The sequence below is a fragment of the Triticum urartu genome, chromosome 5A (assembly GCF_056163025.1).
Source record: "Triticum urartu cultivar PI428250 chromosome 5A, HENAU_Tu73, whole genome shotgun sequence".
In the NCBI taxonomy this organism is placed as follows: Eukaryota; Viridiplantae; Streptophyta; class Magnoliopsida; order Poales; family Poaceae; genus Triticum; species Triticum urartu.
Genome location: NC_141877.1, coordinates 579,563,275 through 579,584,550, shown reverse-complemented (window position 1 = coordinate 579,584,550; position 21,276 = coordinate 579,563,275). Strand labels below are relative to the sequence as shown.

The window sequence follows — 21,276 nt, the reverse complement described above, 5'->3', positions numbered from 1 at the left end:
ACAACACAAACACAGCGAGCGATCCAGATTCATTGGAGTGCCGTCGTCGCGTCTTGTCTTGTTGTGGATGGATGTGACCATTCTCTTTGGACACATGCATGCATCCAACGGGACGGGACGGGACCGAAGAAAACGGCAACAGTGGCACCATCGATCGATCGCACTGTCCACCTAATCTCACGCTCCTTTTATCACCATCACGCAACTATTCTTTCTCTTAACATAAGTTAGACAATAATGCTAAACATACAAAGAGTTACACGCTCATTACAATTTTTTTCATCTACTAATCAATCACAAACTTGCCGGCCTTGAAGGTATTTTTTGTAAGAAATTGGCCGTGGCATTTTTTGTTTCAAGGAGCAGTAGTATATGTATTTTCGTCAGGAGCAAATAGTCGGATCTGGAAACGGCGGCGGGCAGGGGCCGGCCGATCGGGCCGAGGACGAGGGCAGCTCACGCTACGTGAAGAAACCCGATCGAAATACGTTCCAAGGGCACCGGGCCGGACGAAAAGCCGGGTAGAAGAAGAAACCCGATCGAAATACGTTCCACGGCGGTGCGTGCCCCCATCAACCTTCATCATCCGGCCTGGCGACGTCGCAGCGGCCGTGCGCCGGTGCGGCATGATTAACCCCCCATCCCCACAGCCACAGGGTCAGGCGGTCGCCGAGGCGCATCATCATCATCATCGATCATCATTGGATTAGATGGGGCCTCAAGCAGCGCATTATCTGACATTAGTCACAGATCAGATCAGATGCTGCCGCTTGGCTTCACGCCAAGGGCAGAGCATCGTTTGACATTCGTGAACCGGCTTGGCCTCGGATCAGCAGGAATACTTTGGTTGTCTCTCAAGTCTGAACGTCAAGCAAAGTCAAAAACCGAGCAGCATCAGTCGAACGCTTTGGCAGCACAAAAGCGCTTTGCAATTATCATCTTCCTCAGAGGCCAGAAAGAAAGTGCTTTTCTTTCTCTGTTAGCAGCAATGGCGGTACTCTATGATATCTGGATATGAGACCAGCCAACTGCAAACATTTGCATGCAGATCAACAGATGCCACTTCTCAAAGTTTAAAGAGGACCATGGTTCCACAACAAAGATTTAGATTCTCATGCTGGACCGGACCGGACCGGATGGACAGGAAAGGAGCTTGACATTTAGGGTAGATGGCTACTACTGATACTACTACTACTACATTGCACAAGGAAAGATCATCAAAAGCTCCACTACCACATAATCCCTACGGCTACAAGCAGCAAAGCAAAGAACCAAACACACACACGCACCAAACTGGAAGCTCTTGGACACCCCACCACCAAAGCAGCTTGGATATGTACAGCACAACAGCAACAAAGTCTCTCACCCAACAAACCCTAGATTCAGGCCTATGCTTGCTTGCACGATCGAAGAAGCCCGCATGTTTTCGGGATGGACGGCGATGCTTCTAGGGACTTGGATGATCAGATGCTGATGAGATCAGGAGGAGGCGACGACTCCGAGCTTGTGTGCTGCAGCTGAGGCTGCTGATCTTTCGTCTCGCCGGTCGGTGCTTCGGTGGAACTGGTTAAATTTTGACCATATATTTAACTAACAAAATGTTAATGCATGTCATAAAAAATTATATTGTTGGATCATATTCGAACATAGTTTGTCAATGGTATAAATTTTGATGAAATGCACTAACACTTTGTTAGTTAAATCTATGATCAAAATTTAATTCTAAATACGAAGGAAACCAATAAATCAGGACGGCGGTAGTAGTTTAATGAACTGCAGTTCATGGTCGTAGACTTGGAGCTGAAGATACATACGAGACATGATTATGATTCTTGGAGCACTTGAAAGAACACACAAGAAAGAAAACGATTGAAAAAGTGAGGAAGCCATGGTAGGACCTTCGATTGTCAGGACAAGCATGATTTTTTTTTTGCGGACGTGAGGGCAACGATAATTATGTTGTTATGGAGAATTTGGAATGTAAGAGCACCTACAGCCGGACTTGATATCCGGGGCCCCATATGCACCCGGACATGTCCGCGGACAGTGACCGAGCACTTCTTAAATCGCGTTGTCTACATCCATGTCTCTCATATCCAGACCCCTATATCCATACCATATCATGCAACGTCGATGAAACTACATAGATCAGCTTTGGACATAGAAATAGCACAATAGTTCACCAAAAGATCCACCAAAGTTCATATAAACAATGGACAACTTTATACTACGTCCAAAACTTGAAATTAAAATCAACTTCACCACTTACGGGCCGGCCCTTTCTCCTTCTGGTCGCCGGCGTAGTTGTACCCGTCAACGGCTGGTGGACGATCATCCGATTCGATGGAGGAGCCGTGGTCATCGAAGGAGGAGGAGGAGTCGACGATGACAAGGCCCTTGAGGCGGTGGACGACTAGGTCCTGATGGCGTCTGAGTTTGGCTAACCGAGCCGCCTCCTTCGCCTTCTCCAACGCCTCCCGCTCGATCGGACTGCTCGATGGCAAGCCGAAGAGCCTTGGCGTTCTTCCGGCGGAGCCGCCGAGCGTCCGTCTCCGCCGTCGTAAGCGACCGACGGTAGACCCACGCGAGGAGCCGCTGGTCCTCGTCGGGCTCGGCCGGTAACCCACGCCGACGGAAGACAGAGCTCTCCACAGCCTGCCTCTCCCTTTCTCGCTGCCTCTCACGGCGGGCAGCGCGTGCCTCCGACTCAGGCATGCGCGTCCAGGCCGGTGGGACGGGCACAAGCAACCACTGCTGCCCACGAGGGGGAGCAGCAGTCGGCGGGGCGAGAGGACGGTGTGGGGAAGCAGCAGCCGACGGGGCGAGAGGACGGCGTGGGGAAGCAGCAGCCGACGGGGCGAGGGGACGGCGTAGGGGAGGCGCCGATTGCGCTGGCCGCGTGTCGGAGCTGCCCATGGGCCGGGACGGGCCAGCGCCGACGTCTGAGATGCGCCGACGGGGAAGTTGCGATTGCGGCGATGCTGCAGATCAGGAGCTCCCCCCCTCCCCGTCTCCACCTTGGACCGCTCCAAGGCGATGCGGAGGGCAGGCTCACACTCCGGATCCACCTCATCGTTGGAGCGGCTGCCGGAGCTCCGCATTGCGCCAGATTCGATCCAAATCGGTGAGGGGAGAGGAGAGGACGAAGCAAGAGAGGAGAGTGAGTGAGTTAGGGTTTCAGACCTACGAGGCCGATGGGGTTTTTTGTGGGACATCTGTGGGCTCGGTGGCGGGCCGGGCGTGCCCGGGCCATCCTATATCCGCCCCATATTTGGGCTGGATATGGGGGGCGCTAGGGAACGTAGTAATTTCAAAAAAATTCCTACGCACACGCAAGATCATGGTGATGCATAGCAACGAGAGGGGAGAGTGTTGTCCACGTACCCTTGTAGACTGTAAGCGGAAGCGTTATGAGAACGCGGTTGATGTAGTCGTACGTATTCACGATCTGACCGATCCAAGTACCGAACGTACGGCACCTCCGAGTTCAGCACACGTTCAGCTCAGTGACGTCCCACGAACTCCGATCCAGCAGAGCTTCAAGAAAGAGTTCCGTCAGCACGACGGCGTGATGATGGTGATGATGATGCTATCGACGCAGGGCTTCGCCTAAGCACCGCTACGATATGACCGAGGTGGATTGTGATGGAGGGGCACCGCACACGGCTAAAAGATCAACTGATCAACTTATGTGTCTTCATGGGGTGCCCCCCTCCCCGTATATAAAGGAGTGAAGGAGGGGGAGGACCGGCCCTCTACTATGGCGCGCCCTGGCGAGTCCTACTCCCACCGGGAGTAGGAATCCCCCTCCTTCCATGTAGTAGGAGTAGAAGGGAAGGAAAGGGAAAAGAGAAGAGAATGAAGGAGGGGGCGCGGCCCCTCCTGAAGGAAATATGCCCTAGAGGCAATAATAAAGTTATTATTTATTTCCTTATATCATGATAAAAGTTTATTATTCATGCTAGAATTGTATTAACCGAAAACATAATACATGTGTGAATACATAGACAAACAGAGTGTCACTAGTATGCCTCTACTTGACTAGCTCGTTAATCAAAGATGGTTATGTTTCCTAACCATGGACAAAGAGTTGTTATTTGATTAACTGGATCACATCATTAGTTGAATGATCTGATTGACATGACCCATTCCATTAGCTTAGCACCCGATCGTTTAGTATGTTACTATTGCTTTCTTCATGACTTATACATGTTCCTATGACTATGAGATTATGCAACTCCCGTTTGCCAGAGGAACACTTTGTGTGCTACCAAACGTCACAACGTAACTGGATGATTATAAAGGAGCTCTACAGGTGTCTCCAAAGGTACATGTTGGGTTGGCGTATTTCGAGATTAGGATTTGTCACTCCGATTGTCGGAGAGGTATCTCTGGGCCCTCTCGGTAATGCACATCACTTAAGCCTTGCAAGCATTGCAACCAATGAGTTAGTTGCGGGATGATGTATTACAGAACGAGTAAAGAGACTTGCCGGTAACGAGATTGAACTAGGTATAGGATACCGATGATCGAATCTCGGGCAAGTAACATACCGATGAAAAAGGGAACAACGTATGTTGTTATGCGGTCTGACCGATAAAATATCTTCGTAGAATATGTAGGAGCCAATATGAGCATCCAGGTTCCGATATTGGTTATTGACCAAAGACATGTCTCGGTCATGTCTACATTGTTCTCGAACCCGTAGGGTCCGCACGCTTAAGGTTACGATGACAGTTATATTATGAGTTTATGCATTTTGATGTACCGAAGGTTGTTCGGAGTCCCGGATGTGATCACGGACATGACGAGGAGTCTCGAAATGGTCGAGACATAAAGATTGATATATTGGAAGCCTATGTTTGGATATCGGAAGTGTTCCGGGTGAAATCGGGATTTTACCGGAGTACCGGGAGGTTACCGGAACCCCCCGGGAGGTATATGGGCCTTAGTGGGCCTTAGTGGAAGAGAGGAGAGGTGGCCAGAGATGGGCCGCGCACCCCTCCCCCCTTGGTCCGAATTGGACAAGGAGAGGGGGCCGGCCCCCCTCCCTCCTCTCTCTCCTCTTTTCCCCCTCCGCGAATCCTATTCCAACTAGGAAAGGGGGGAGTCCTACTCCCAGAGGGAGTAGGACTCCTCCTGGCGCGCCTCTCCTGGCCGGCCGGCCCCCCTCCCTTGAGCCTTTATATACGGACGCAGGGGCACCCCCTAGAGACACAAGTTGATCCACGTGATCATATTCTTAGCCGTGTGCGGTGCCCCCTTCCACCATAGTCCTCGATAATATTGTAGCGGTGCTTAGGCGAAGCCCTGCGACAGTAGTACATCAAGATCGTCACCACGCCGTCGTGCTGACGGAACTCTTCCCCGACACTTTGCTGGATCAGAGTCCGGGGATCGTCATCGAGCTGAACGTGTGCTAGAACTAGGAGGTGTCGTAGTTTCGGTGCTTGATCGGTCGGGCCGTGCAGACGTACGACTACATCAACCAAGTTAACGCTTCCGTTGTCGATCTACAAGGGTACGTAGATCACACTCTCCCCCTCTCGTTGCTATGCATCACCATGATCTTGCGTGTGCGTAGGAAATTTTTTGAAATTACTACGTTCCCCAACACCTCCCCCTAGTCCAATTCGGACTAAGCCTTGGGGGGGGGGGGGGGCGCAGCCTCCCCTCTCTCTTTCCCCTAAAGCCCAATAAGGCCCATATACTCCCCGGCGAATTCCCGTAACTCTCCGGTACTCCGAAAAATACCCGAATCACTCGAAACCTTTCTGATGTCCGAATATAGTCGTCCAATATATCGATCTTTACGTCTCGACCATTTCGAGACTCCTCGTCATGTCCCCGATCTCATCCGGGACTCGGAACTACCTTCGGTACATCAAAACACATAAACTCATATTACCGATCGTCACCGAACGTTAAGCGTGCGGACCCTACGGGTTCGAGAACTATGTAGACATGACCGAGACTCGTCTCCGGTCAATAACCAATAGCGTAACCTGGATGGTCATATTGGCTCGTACATATTCTACGAAGATCTTTATCGGTCAAACCGCATAACAGCATACGTTGTTCCCTTTGTCATCGGTATGTTACTTGCCCGAGATTCGATCGTCGGTATCTCAATAGCTAGTTCAATCTCATTACTGACAAGTCTCTTTACTCGTTTCGTAATATATCATCCCGCAACTAACTCATTAGTTGCATTGCTTGCAAGTAAAGTGATGTGCAATACCGAGAGGGCCCAGAGATACCTCTCCGACAATCGGGAGTGACAAATCTAATCTTGATCTATGCCAACTCAACAAGTATCATCGGAGACACCTGTAGAGCACCTTTATAATCACCAGTTACGTTGTGACGTTTGATAGCACACAAAGTGTTCTTTCGATATTCGGGAGTTGCATAATGTCATAATCATAGGAACATGTATAAGTCATGAAGAAAGCAATAGCAACAAACTAAAAGATCATCGTGCTAGGCTAACGGATGGGTCAAGTCAATCATATCATTCTCTAATGATGTGATCTCGTTAATCAAATGACAACTCATGTCTATGGCTAGGAAACTTAATCATCTTTGATTCAACGAGCTAGTCAAGTAGAGGCATATTAGTGACACTCTGTTTGTCTATGTATTCACACATGTACCAAGTTCCCGGTTAATACAATTCTAGCATCAATAAGAAACATTTATCATGATATAAGGAAATATAAATAACAACTTTATTATTGCCCCTATGGCATATTTCCTTCAGGGGGTGCCGGTCAGTCCAGGTGTTTGAAGCTCGTTTGAGACGTCCATCAGGGTCGAAAAAACGTGACCGGGTAGTGACCGGGAAGCCCGCTCGAACATATGAGGCAACTTTGAGAGGTCCGACTGTAGATACTCTAAGAACCGATTTGCTCCATGACGAAACAGTTCCACCTCCAGACATAACCAGGACATTTCTGTGCAGCTACTTATCTTCATTTAACCAAGCCCGGAAGTATAGTGTGGAAGAGATTATTAGACATAAAATGCCAATTGTGGAGACACCAACTGTCTATACTCCTGTATTACAGGCACGAAGACCATGGCCTAAACCACCAGATGGTTGGGTGGCTCTCTCCATTGATGGTTCCTATATGAAGGACACTGGATAACGGATTAGCAGGTACTGGAATGGTGTTGTGAAATTCCGAAGGAATAGTCCCGGCGTACAGATATCTCTTCCACTGCAAAGACGCTCTTGAAGGTAAAATCATTGTTATTCTGGAATGACTATCATTTAGCATTCAGACTAGTCATAGTGGTGAGTAACTTATACCAGTGCCATACATATAACACTAGTCTAAGTTACTATCTCCATACTGCAAAGTAGCATACTCCTTCATATATTAGTGTCATAGATTACTTCATTTATTAGCTCATAAACTCATTTTGTCTCGGGAAGCGCTATGTTACAGTAATATATTATGTTACTACAAGCACCTCTTTCCTTATTAAATACTTACCACATAAGCAAAATTGTTTTAGGATGTCTTAAGTTACTACCTAAGTTACCCCACTATGGCTAGCCTCAACAGTCAGACCTCCCCATTTAATTCAATCAGACTGTTCAGTACTGGTAGCTGCATTGATGAGTGACTCATTGGACAAGTAGGCTTATGGACCCCTAAGTCCGGTCATAATGGGGAGTAACTTATACTAGTGTCATGCATATGACACTAGTCTAAGTTACTACTTTCATAGTGCAAATTAACATAGTGCTAGTGTCATAGATGGTATTATGTTACCACAAGCACCTATTTCCTCATTAAACACGTGTCATATAAGCAAATTTGTCTTCGAATGTTAAGTTACTACCTAAGTTACCCCACTATAGCTAGCCTAATGTTGGAAATTAAGAAGCTTTTGGGATCTCACGGTTTATTCCGCAGAAAATTGAGCGTCATCAAAATTGTATTGCCTATAGTCTAGTAGAAATTCACTTTGGCACATGGGAGCATATGCTCCTGCCATTGAAAAATATATATCATAATCTATATCTATACCAATATAAAAAGACCCAAAGGGGTAGATCCAAACCATCTCGACCGTCAAATCATGTTATCTAGCGATTCAAATCGCTTCAATATTGAGCACCAAACACGTTTAACGCTCTAATTACCCACCATTGTCATTGGTTATAAACACGTTTTGATTCAACGCTATCTCATAAAATCTTTCATGTAATTAGTATCCTACCATTTCCGTGAAAAAAGTAATTGATATCTTACCAAATACCAACATGCAACAGATATATCTTACCTAATATAACGAGCAACTAATATCCTGCCTAATATAAACGTGCATTGCACGTACATTATTACTGGTATAAAAAAAATTCCAACCACAAATTCAACGCATACATCTGAACATTGTATGTGCGCACCCCCAGTTCCGTGAAAAACCGACATTTTATACGCCTTGTGTAAAAAAAGACTAAAATAATGTCTCATGAAAAGGCTTTTTAACACTATTTTTTGTCTTTTATACATGTGGCACAAAAGTTGTTGTTTTTCGCAAAACGAGTTTCTGTGCAGTTTCCGATATGTACATGTCACAAAATTCTGATAAAATAACTCCCGGCTACATTTCAACGTTGTACGTGCACAGAAACTCGTTTTGCAAAATTATCTGTGCATGTTCTATGTTGAAATTATCCCAGTTTTACAGTTTGTTTCCTCTTTTGTCTTTTATAAAAGTTGTCGTTTTTCGCAAAACGAGTTTTTGTGCACGTGAAACATTGAAATGTACACCATTTTATCAGAATTCAGTCGAGAGCGTGGCGTGATGCGAGCGAGAGCGGCGGTGCCTCGCAGTGGTTCTCCTTCCCCTGTGGTTGAACTGTGCTACACCGCTGTTGGTACACCCCGGATCAGAGTAATTGTGGACGGACGTCCTCTTCAGAGAAAAGAGGAAACAAGCCTGCACCCAAACCTGAGAATGTATTGGTCTGAATCCATAGTTTCAATTTGGTTTTCCTGTTGGCCTGCTTTGGTTCGGTTGAAATGGGTCCAGCCTATATCGTAATTTGGTTTGGTGTGGACTTTTGTAATTAATAGATTGGATTGGTTTGGTCTGGACACAGACAAATTGGTCTCGGACCGTTTTAGAGCATCTCTAATAGACCCCTAAAACTACAAACTGTAAAACTGGAATAAGGGTAGAAAAAAAACATTTTAAGGGTCCATTTCAACTACGGCCGAACAAATACCGTAAAAACAAATTGTAAAACTGGGATAAGAGCTCCTTCCTCCAACCCAGCCGGCGCCGCCCCTTCCCCTAGCCGGCCGCGCCGGCCACACCAGTCGCGCCTAGCCCCGTCGGCCACGCCTCGTCCCCGCCGACCACACCCCGTCGCCCGCTGGCCGCGCCCTGCTCTGTTGCCGGTCACGCCGACTGAGCCGTGCCCCTTTGCCGGCCGCGAAGGGAGGGATTCCAGCGGCCAGGATGAGGTCACGGGAGGCCACGACGAGGTCGAGCTCGTCCAATTCGAACCGGCAAACGATTCGGGCGTCCAACTAATTTTACGGCGACATGTTTGCTCGGAGGAGGTTTGACCGGTATACGGGGCACCCTCGGTTTGGCCTTCCAACCTTCAAATATAAGGGTCTCGGGTGTGGATTTTCGGCGCCTTTTAAAAAATTACAGGTTGGATCACTCTTACGATTTCTGTTCTGGACAATTTTTTCGCCCAAAACCTTAAAACCCAAAACCTATAAGGGTTTGACCACTTTTAAGGGGTTTAGCCCATCGATAAAAACCAGTTTAACCATACACCGTCAGTGTTATGTGAGACCAACGCTTGGTTTAGGTGCAGCCGCCGCCGGAGATGAGTGACACACGTATCGCCCTGCCACCGCCGAGATCTCCAGTGACAATAGTCAACTCCATGCGGAACACGAGGAACCCAAAGACGATGCCTTCGAGGACGTTGTTGACAATGAAGATGGCTATGAGCTCGACCTTGCCGATGTGGCTGGCGAAGGCGACGGTGACGAAGCCGATCAGGAACTGTAAGACCCCGGTCAGGATCATCGGCCCAACGGTCTGCCAAAGGGTTTTGCACACGTCCGGCAAGGTTCTGTAGCCGGCCACGGGCCACCGTGCCGGCGCCGCCGTCTGCTCTTCCGGTGCACACATGGACTGCGTACACTGAAGCTCCTCACACCAAGCACACACTAAGCTAGCCGCCATTGGTACGTGCCTGGTACCTTTCGTAGTTCTGTATGTACAGGTTAAGTTTGGATCGTTCCAAGTTGCTGCTGACTGACCTATGGTTTGAAACTTTGGGTTCAAACTGTACGTCGAAAAAGGTCTGGATGGATTTGGCTTGAGAATACATTCAGTTTGGATTGGTTTGGATTGTAGCATTTGCAATTTGGTCTGGTTTGGTTTGATGACTGGACCTATACATGTATGGGTTGGCCTGGGTTTAGCTTGGATCACAAACGATTCCCAGGTTTACCTGCACCACCACCACACCATGTACCGTACGCCAGCTACCACGTGAGCCCGCTGACTGTTTTCTTTTTCTCCTTTTTGGCAAACGCTGACCGACTTGTAAAGACAAACACGTCCTCGGCCCCGTCTCCGCTGGTCGCCGGACCATACTACGCACCCGAGACGCCCAGACGCTGGCGGGTGCACGCTGATTTCCACATCAATTCGTCGCTTTATCTTCTTGTGATTCACCAACTCCGGCGTCGTGCGCACAAGTTGGCACATTAGCGCCGGCCGCATCACGCTGTTTTGGACTCAACCTGTTAGTTCAGAATCTAACCCGTGTACTTTGTCGTCTGTCTGTCTGTCTGCAAGAGTAGATCGTTGGCACATGGACTCCACTGTCTGCCTGCCTATAGCTACGGTAGGTCTCATCTCGTGCGCGCGCAGCTTGGCTGTGCACTGGCCGCTGTCTCCGGCCATGAACCAGAGTGAGCAACAGAGGAAGAAACCGTGACTCTGGTGAGCGTTATTTTTTTCCTATTCTAGCTAGGCACAGCCGCAGGCGAGTGTAAACCGTGGAAGTTGAGTAAAGAGGCTTGGGGTGAACAGTGGGAAAGGCAGAGCCCGCGTCATCATCTCTGGCCAGCCACCAACAAGAGAGATAGAGATAAAAGCTGTGGTCGGGGTATTGTTGCGCCTCAATAATGGCGGTGCCCCTGCTTGCTTGCTCGCTCGCTTGACACGAAACGCTTCTCACATGCCTGAACGGACCGTCCGGTCACTGATCGATCATATTTTTCCGATTCAGACAGACGTCTTAAACGGGCCTTGAATGTCTGGGCTAACCGGCATTCCTTATATTCAGCCTAAATACACGGCCGATATTGGGACGTCCGGAAGCGTCGGCCACGCCTGTCACGTCGGACCAATGAAGGGATCTTAACCGAAAACGCCCTTAAACCCGACGGTCCGAAGCTCGTCTTCTTCGTCGTCGGACAGGTGGCGCCGCGTGGCGCAGCTCCGTTGGACCGCGTAGTGTCTTACGCGGCTATTTAAGTCAACCGGCAACACCGAAACCCTACCATCCATCCACATTTTCCTCCTCCTGTCCGCCGCCGCCATCATTTTCCACTCCATCCGTCAGCCTAGTAGCCATGCCCCCATGCCGTCGGGTGAGGAGCGAGCCATTTCTGACGCTGGAGCACCGGCTCGAGCTCCTTGAGCAGATCTGGGCGGAGCAACAGGCCATCCTCGATGAAACATGAGAGTGATGGATGCAAAGCAGTTAATTTAAGAAGTGACCGGTCACTATCCACGGACACGTCTGATCACGTCCGCGGTTATTCGGGGGGCCGGATTTGTAAAGTCCGGCTGTAGATGCTAAAAACAACTCCAATGGGGCGACCCATTTCGTCCGTCCGCGTCCGTTTGGGTCGGCGCGGATAGAAGTGGTGGCCCAACGCGCCGACCCAAACAGACGCGCATCCGTTTTTCGTCCACGGGCGACCCATTCCATGCCCAATTTTGAGCCGGATTTGCGTCGGCGCGGACACGAGACGAACGCGCGCGCGCCTACTCCTCTCCCCGGGCCCGCCGGTCGATGGCAGCCACCACCATTTCCTCCCATTTTCCCCAAAAACGCTCCCGCCCGCGCGCCCCCCGGACCTCCAACCAGCCATGGAGGACGCCATCGACCTCGACCTCGACGCCGCCGCCGGCCTCGCCTCCCTCGCCTCGTCCGACGTCGTCGCCCCCTCCGGGAAAGGCAAGACTCGTGCCCCGTGCAAGAACGCCGCCACGACCAAGCCAAAGAAGGCGCTGACGCCCGATCAGCGGGCAAGGGAGTCGGCCAAGAGGAAGGGCCGGAGGCACGCCGTGGACGCGAGGGATGAGGCCGCCGCGCAGGCCGCCGCCGTCGTCGCGGCAATGAGGAAGGCGCTCTACATGCTAGGGGTAAACCCTAGCCAGCACAGCGTCTTCCAAGACGCTGCCGCCGCGGCCAGCACCGGCGCGTCAACGTTTCCTCGGATGGTGATGCCCGACTCACCCCGCGCGTCGGCTTGCAACCCGGTCCTCGACTTCCACGTCTACCTGCAGGCCTCCCGCCTCTCCGTGGAGTGCTCACCCGACGTGAGCGTGGTCGCGCCTTCCACGCCCGCGCCCATCGACCTCAAACGCCACCCCGGTGGTCGGTGGCTCGTCGTCCAGCGGCACGAGGAAACGCGCGCGACAGACGCCAGCCGGCGGGCTCCCGGACGCCCGTAACCTGTTCGAGGAAATGTCGTCCGCCGTCGACGAGGACTACATGCAAAACCTCATCTTCGAGGGTGGTGCATCGGGCGCTGGCTACGATCCCGAGAAGACACAAAGCCAGGACGGCCGCGGGGCATTCACGCCGGCCGCTGGCTATGATCCCAATCAGGCGGCCTTCATGTGTGATCAGGTCGGCATCGACCTGGACGGCTTCCCCTTCGACCACGAGTTTCCGGACGACTATGGGCTAGAGGAAGAGGACGAGTGCGACATCGAAGTGAAGCCTTTGTTCGAGGACGAGCTCGTCAACCAAGCCGCCGGTCCTAAGCCAAAGCGCAAGAGCAAGCGCACGAAGGCGTACACAGCTGCCGAGGACAAGCTTCTTTGCGAGTGTTGACGAGACATTGTACAAGACCCAAAGACGGGCGTCGAGCAAAAGCATTCGACCTTTTGGACTCGTGTGCACCGCGAGTTTCATGAGCGCAAGAAGTTTCCACCTTACCAATTTGTGAGCACGCGCGGGTGGGTCTCCATTTCCAAGCGGTGGAGGGTGATTCAACAAGAGTGCAACAAGTTTTGCGCCACCCTTGAGAGCGTCAAGGCCCGCCCCGTGAGCGACATCGGCGTGCAAGACATGGTATGATAGCAAGCAAGCCGCCCTCTTTTGTGCCATCAAGATCATCCTTTTACGTCTTCATTTGCTATCACTTGCCCATATGCTTGCATGGAAACATTTTGTAGGCATTTCAAGCTTGGGAGGCATTTAAGGTTCAACACAATGGCAAGTGCTTCAACCTCTCCTATTGCTATCGGGTCATCAAGGACAAAGAGAAGTTCAAGGCACAATACGCCGCACTCAAGGCACGTGGGGGGAAGGGCGCCGTGGAGGATGTTGGGGAGGGCGAGCCGGCACGGCCGTGGGGGAAGACCAACTCCAAGAAGGAGGACAAGCGAGATGCGGCCACCAACGCCTTGATCGCAAACGTGGACGGAATGATGAATAAGAAGGACTCAAGGGAGGAGGAGCACCGGTGTTTCAAGGCGGAGCAAATGGATGCTTTCATGGAGATCCAAAGGAGGAGGCTTGATCTTGACGCCGAGAAGCAAGCCAAGATCTTCGAGCTCGAGGCGGAGAAGCAAGCCAAGATGCTAGAGATCGAGGCCGCCAACGCCAAGACAAAGGCGAAAGAAATGGCTCTTGCAAGCATGATGACCGGGGTGGAGATCATGAAGGTGGATCTCAACGCCTTGTCGTCAAGGAAGAGGTTGTGATTCGAGAACATGCAGGCCAACATGTTCAAGTTCGACGACGAGTGATCTATGGCGTCGAGGGCCATCTTTTTTGTATGCCGGCAGGTGTGCCGGCATGACCACGGGAGCCGCGATGGCGTGGTCGAACTCAAGTCCCACCATTTTTTGTGTGTTGGCATGTGTGTCGGCCGACTGGTGAGTGCGTCAGCATGAACTGTGATATTTTCTGAAGCCGGCATTGTATGCCGGCGCTGGCATGGTGCCAGCATGAGACATGGCCGCTGGCATGATCGGCCGCGGGCCTTTTTTATTTAAGTTGAATGCGGATATGAAATGGGTCGGCGCGTTGGACGCATTGTCGACCCAAATGTAAAACTAGGCGGATGCCGGGCGAGCGGCCGACCCAAACGGATAAAAAGCGGATAAATGCGCCGTGTCGCCCCATTGGAGTTGCTCTAATGGACGAACCTTGATCACCGCCTGATCTCTCGGGTTTTACACTGGACACGGGGCGGAAATGGGGTTACGTGACCTTAGTTTAGGGCATCTTCAAACAGGTTGTATGTTAGTCTTGTTGGTAAATTGTCCATGTCATCAACCAACAAGCTATCATACAACTACTCCAATGGGTTGTATGTAAACTATCCAATAGATGGTGAGACAATAAATGTGATTGCTCTCTATTTCACCTTGGAGCTTGTGCAAAGGTTGTTGGTTAATCTACATACAACTTTGCTCTCTCTCCACATTTAATACATGCCACATCAACACTATGTCCTAGGTGGCAAATTTATCAACACCTATCTCACAGCTGTTCAACAGGTTGTATGTTAGTCTTGTTGGTAGAATGTCCATGTCATCAACCAACAAGTTATCATACAACTACTCCAATGGATTGTATGTAAGCTATCCAATAGATGGTAAGAAAATAAATGTGATTGTTCTTTATTTCACCTAGGAGCTTGTGCAAAGGTTGTTGGTTAAGGGCCTGTTTGGTTTCAATAAGTCACCCGACTTATAAGTCAGGTGACTTAAAACTAGTGACTTATAAGTCACGTCTGTTTGGTTGTCACCTGACTTATAAATCACCTGACACACCTTTCCACACCAATCAACATCATGCAGGTGATGGGACCCACGCAAAAGGGGATGACTTATAAGTTTTAAGTTTGGGTGGAGCAACTTATGACTTATATAAGTCGGATCTGTTTGGCAAAATAAGTCACTTTCTTCACTTTTCGACTTATAAGTTGGTGATTTATTTGGAACCAAACAGGCCCTAAACAACATACAACTTTGCTCTCTTTCTACATTTATTACATGCCACATCATCACTATGTCCTAGATGGCAAATTTACCAACACCTATCTTACAACCGTTGAAGATGCCCTTATGTGAGGCTGAGGCCACGCCAATAATTGGACGAATGGGCAAGAGTCAGGAGTCAGGAGTGGCCAACACAAGCAAACACAGGGTGCGATCCAGATTGGAGTGCGGTCGTGGCGTCTCGTCTGGTTGTGGATGTGACCATTCTCTTTGGACGCATGCATGCATGCATACAACGGGACGGGACCGAAGAAAACGGCAACAGTGGCACGGTACAAATGCACCATCGATCGGTAACAGTCCAATCTGGAAAACGGCGGCGTAGTCGCGTAGAGATCTCGCCGGCGTAGCGACGGAGGCCGAGGACGAGGGCAGTTCACGCTACGTGAAGAAACTCGATCGACACCCCTGGATTGATTTTCCGTTCGAAAAGCGCCGGAGCAAAACCAGTGTAGATCAGATCAGATCAGATCAGGGGAACGAGGAAACGAGGGAGAGGGGCCGTGGAAAGGCACGCCGGCCGTTCGCGGTGCCGGTGCGTGCCCCCATCAACCATCATCCGGCCTGACGACGTCGCAGCGGCCGTGCGCCGGTGCGGCATGATTAACACCCATTCCCCATAGGGCCAGGGGGTCGCCGAGGCGCATCATCGATCATCATTGGATTAGATGGGGCCTCAAAGCAGCGCATTATCTGACATTAGTCACAGATCAGATCAGATGCTGCCGCTTGGCTTCACGCCAAGGGCAAAGCATCGTTTGACATTCGCGAACCGGCTTCGATCAACAAGAATTCTTTCTTTGGTTGTCTCTGAACGTCAGGCAAAGTCAAAAAGGGAGCAGCATCAATCAATCGAACGCTTTGGCAGCACAAAAGCGCTTCGCAATTATCATCTTCCTCAGAGGCCAGAAAGAAAGCGCTTTTCTTTCTCTGTTAGCAGCAATGGTGGTACTACTCTTGCTATGAGAACTGGACATGAGACGAGCCCACTACAACAATGCAAATATTTGAAGATCAACACGAGGCACTTTAAAGAGGACCATGGTTCCACAACAAAGATTTAGATTCTCATGCTGGACCGGACCGGACCGGATGGACAGGAAAGGAGCTTGACATTTAGGGTAGATGGCTACTACTGATACTACTACTACTACATTGCACAAGGAAAGATCATCAAAGGCTCCACTACCACATAATCCCTACGGCTACAAGCAGCAAAGCAAAGTACCAAACACACACACACACACACACCAAACTGGAAGCTCTTGGACGCCCCACCACCAAAGCAGCTTGGATATGTACAGCACACCAACAAGTCTTTCACTCAACGAACCCTAGATTCAGGCCTAGGCTTGCACGATCGAAGAAGCCCGCATGTTTTCGCAACGGATGGACTTGGATGATCAGATGCTGATGAGATCAGGAGGCGGCGGCGACTCCGAGCTTGTGTGCTGCTGCTGCTGATGATGATGATCTTTCGCGTCGCCGGTCGGAGCGTCAGTGGAACTGGTTGGAGCAGGAGTGTTGGATTCAGGTCCTTCGCCGGAGAGAGGAAGCTCTTCCTCTCCATCACCTTGGTTGGCAACTGGCTTTGGGAGCTCGCTCAGGATCTGCACGACCTCACGCATCGTCGGGCGCTGCACGCTGTGCTCCTCGGTGCACAGCAAAGCGACGTAGAAGACGTGCATCACCTCGTGCACCGGCACGGTCGACAGCCTCGGGTCCAGGATCTTCATCACCTGCTCCTTGTTTGGGCCCGTCATCATCTTGACCCACTGGACAATGTCGACGCCGTCGCCAAACTCCCCCACGGGTTTCCGCCCGGTGACGAGCTCCAGGAGCACCACACCGAAGCTGTAGACATCGCTCTTCTCGTCGACCTTGAGGGTGTATGCATATTCTGGAAAGCCACAGATAACAGAGCAATGCGAGATTGATTAGTTAGAAAGTAATACGTTTATGTTTTTTGGCAGCTAGAGGAACATCAAGTGAAGAGTGCAAACATAGAATTGAAGTAACTGAACCTAAATATACATACACAAGGAATGCCAGCTTTCATGAATCAAAAGCCTCTTATGGACTGACTGTAATGAGGTGGTTCTAAAAAGGGACGTTAGGTTTACAGATTTCATTGAGAACAAATCAAAGAAAGCCTCAATGTTTCAAGTTTTAATAACTACATCTTGATAGCAATTTGCATGGTTGGGCTTGGGAAGTAAACTCTCATAACTTGACCAGTGTCAGTAAGCATTGAAATACTCATCAAAACAGCTACCAAGTCTGAAGTGAAAGTCATAACAGTACAGTAAACAGTTGTTTAGGGCATGGTACAGTTTTCTAACAAGCCTATGCAAGAAGCATTAAAGTCCTCATCAAAACAACTACCAAGTCTGAAGTGAAAGTCACAGTAGTACAGTAAACAGTTGCTTAGGGCATAGTACAGTTTTCTAACAAGCTTACTATGCAAGAAGCATTAAAGTACTCATCAAATCAGCATTATATATGCATTTTGAGAATAGTCAGACTGAACCTAATTAAAAGAAGACATGTTTTAATACCTGGAGCAATGTAGCCATATGAACCAGCAATGGCGGACATGCATTCTGATGCGCCGGTGTCCTGCAAGAATTTCGCCAGCCCGAAGTCGGCCACATGAGCTTCAAAGTCAGAGTCAAGAAGTATATTGTTTGACTTGACATCACGGTGAAGTATCAGCGGTGAACAATCATGGTGCAGGTAGCACAGCCCCTTGGCAGCTTCAATTGCAATCTTGTACCGAGTGTCCCAGTGCAGGTGTTCGCCCTTCTTGCCATGGAGAAGCTCCCCGAGACTGCCATTGGGCATATACTCATACACCAGTAGGTTAGTCTCATTGTTTGAGCAGAAGCCTAGCAGGCGCACAATATGGCGATGCCGAATCCTCCCAAGTGTTTGTATCTCAGCGGAGAATCCATGGTCATGCGATGAGCCACGGACCATTGCAGAGAGCCTCTTCACGGCCACATGATCACCATTGGGCATTGATCCCTTGTACACAGTTCCAGCCCCGCCTTTGCCGATAATGTTCTCCTCTTTCAGGGAATCCAGCACATCATCACAGGTGAAATCAAGGCGCTGGAATGCAGTGAGTTTCCACATCCGTGCATCACTGGCTTTCTTCAACGACCGCGCCTTCAGAATTGCGGCGGTAGCAAATATAATGGAGCAAAGAAGCAAGCCTAACACAATGAGCAGCTTGATGGTGCTAGACAGCCCTCCATGGCCATGGTTGGTGTGACCAGCATCAGCAATGCCAGGGCGGCATGGACCAAGGTATGGTCCACACAGGTTTGGATTGCCAACGAAAGATGTGGCATTGAAGTAGCTGAACTGGCCGGTCCCTGGGACGAGCCCGGACAAGTTGTTGTATGAGAAATCGACCGCCGTCAAGCTCTGCATTGTGGAGATGGATGGAGGTATCTCTCCATCAAGGTGGTTCTTGGACAAGTTGAGGTAGTTCAGTATCCTCATTCCAGAGATGGCCGGAGGTATCCTCCCAGAGAGGTTGTTCCTGCTCAAGTCCAAGTAAGTGAGCAGCCGGCATTTCCCAATCTCCGGCGGCACACCCCCCTCGATCGCATTGCCGCTTAGGTCAGCCTTCGAGAGCTCCTGCAGCCGCCCAACCTCGGCAGGCAACGGGCCGGAGAACGAGTTGCGATCAAGCAGCAGCTTCTGAACACCAGAGAAGTTTCCAATGGATGCCGGCAATGCACCGGTGAGCTGATTGTTGGACAGGTTGATCTCCCCCAGATTAGGCGCCGCGGGGCCGACCACGGCAGGGAAGTCGCCGGTGAGGAGGTTGTCTTGCAGCTCGACCTGAGTGAGCTTCTGCAACTCGAAGAGCCCCTTGGGAATGGAGCCGTTCAAGTAGTTCTCTCCCAGACGGATACGGCTCAAGGATTTGCACTGGCCGAGGGAGTCGGGGATGGAGCCGAACAAGGAGTTGCCGAGGGCGATGAGCGTGTGCAGCTTGCCCCCGGCGCAGAGGTCCGGCGGCAGCGTGCCGGTGAGCCTGTTGGAGGAGAGGTCGACCAGCTGGAGGCGGTTGTTGGCGCCGAGGCGGCGGGGCACGCTGCCGGTGAAGTTGTTCTCCCAGAGCTGCAGCACCTCGAGGCTTGGCAGGTCGCCGACGAAGTCGGGGATGTCGCCGCGCAGCTTGTTCCGGAACAGGTTGAGCAGCGTCATGTTCTTGAGGTGGGAGAAGCTCGGCGGTATCTCGCCGGCGAGCGCATTGTTGGAGAGGTCCAAGGAGCTGAGGCTCTTAAGGCTGCCCAGCTCGGACGGTATGGCGCCGGTGAGGCCGTTCACCTGCAGGAACAGGGTGTCGAGTTTCTGCAGCCTTCCGAGCTCCGGCGGGATCTTCCCGGAGAGGCCGCAGTTGGCGGCGTCGAGGCGCACGAGGTCGGTGAGGTTGCCGAGCTCCGGCGGGACCCCACCGGAGTAGGCGTTGTAGTAGCCAATGTAGAGCTCCCTGAGGCTGGTGAGGTTCCCGAGCTCCGGCGGTATCCTGCCGGAGAGCTCGTTGCCGGAGAGGGCGAGGTACTGCAGCCGCGTCCAGCGGCCGTAGTCGGGCGGAATCTCGCCGGAGAAGAAGTTGCCGCCGAGGTGGAGGTGGCGGAGCAGCGGCATCTGCGCGACCTCGAGCGGGAGCGGGCTGGTGAGGTTGTTGTTGTAGAGGTCGAGCACGCGGAGGCCGCGCAGGCGCGCGAGGGCCGGCGGGAGGGAGCCGTTGAAGGCGTTGTTGGAGAGGTTGAGATGGGTGAGGAAGCGGAGGTGGCCGAGCGCGGCCGGGACGGGGCCCGAGAGCGCGTTGGCGCCGACGTCGAGGCGGAGGAGGCCGCGCAGGCGGGACAGCGCCGGCGGCAGCGCGCCGGAGAGGTTGAGCCCGCCGAGGGCCAGCCCCACGACGGCCCCGCGCGCGCCGCACGACACGCCCGCCCACGCGCAGTGCGCGTACCCGCCGCCCGTCCCGTTGCCCGCCGGGGCGGCCCAGGAGGCGAGCGCGGCCGTGGGGTCCGACAGCGCCGCCTTGGCCGCGAGCAGCGCGTCCGCGTCGTCGTCCGCCGCGGCGCCGGCGGCGAGCAGGACGAGGAGGAGGAGCGGGGGGAGGCGGCGGAGATGCATTGGGGTTTTGGTTTGCCTCGCTCTCTCTCGGGGGAGGTGGGGGAGGGGGCTCACGCTCCCGGCGAGGCCCGGAGAGTGGAGACAAAGGCGAGGGGGAGTGTGAGACGGGAGGGTGTGGTCTCGTCGCGCCTGGCTCTTTGGACACGAGGGCGCAGGGGGCTCGTAGAAAAATGTGATTTTTTTTGGGTTTGGTTTGGCGTGGTGTGTGGGGCTTCTGATTTTGGGGGATTGGGTTGGGCGGGTTTTATAACGTGGTCTCGGGCTCGGGTCGGGGCCTCGGGCGCAGCGGCTCAGAGACACGGCCACTTTGACCCAACCAATGCTTTTGTTTTCGATCTGTTTCTTATTATAATAATGCTGTGATTTCCTCGTAGAGAACAATCTATACTCATTTCCTGTGCTGATTTGGTTGGAGGATTCGTCTCTAGCGGTGCGCGCTCCCGTGGTGGTGGTACACAAGAGCTGTCATTTCCGATGGTATTTGAAACGCGGCAAGCCCGGTAAGAATTTTGAGCCCAACGTGTCGACTCGATTTACAGCCCTCTTCCACCAGCGAGAATCTCTGAGGAGAGTAAACATCTCATTTTGTTCCCAACGTTACAATAGTTTCCCAAAACTTTTCACAAAAACTACTAGTATATAGTTTTAGGGTTTCAAACCGATCCATCAAGTCCTATTCTTAAAATTCTTGTAATTTTTTTGAGACTATTTAATAAAAATAATAATAATTTCTGAGGCACAATTTATGTATTCTTGTGAACGTCGTTAAATTTTAATTTTATGTATGATTTCCCTCATTCCTCT

The 21,276-nt window shown here is 51.4% G+C and overlaps 1 protein-coding gene across 1 annotated transcript; it reads right to left on the bottom strand.

Moving 5' to 3' along the window:
* Positions 1–16,337: 16,337 nt before the first annotated feature.
* LOC125510725 (uncharacterized) lies at positions 16,338–20,682 on the bottom strand. The gene is made up of 2 exons (XM_048675974.2): positions 17,868–20,682; positions 16,338–17,209 (listed from the first exon to the last, which is right to left on the bottom strand). The coding sequence occupies exons 1-2, from the start codon at positions 20,470–20,472 to the stop codon at positions 16,713–16,715; spliced, it is 3,102 nt and encodes a 1,033-aa protein (XP_048531931.2). The 5' UTR covers positions 20,473–20,682; the 3' UTR covers positions 16,338–16,712.
* Between the last annotated feature and the right edge of the window lie 594 nt (positions 20,683–21,276).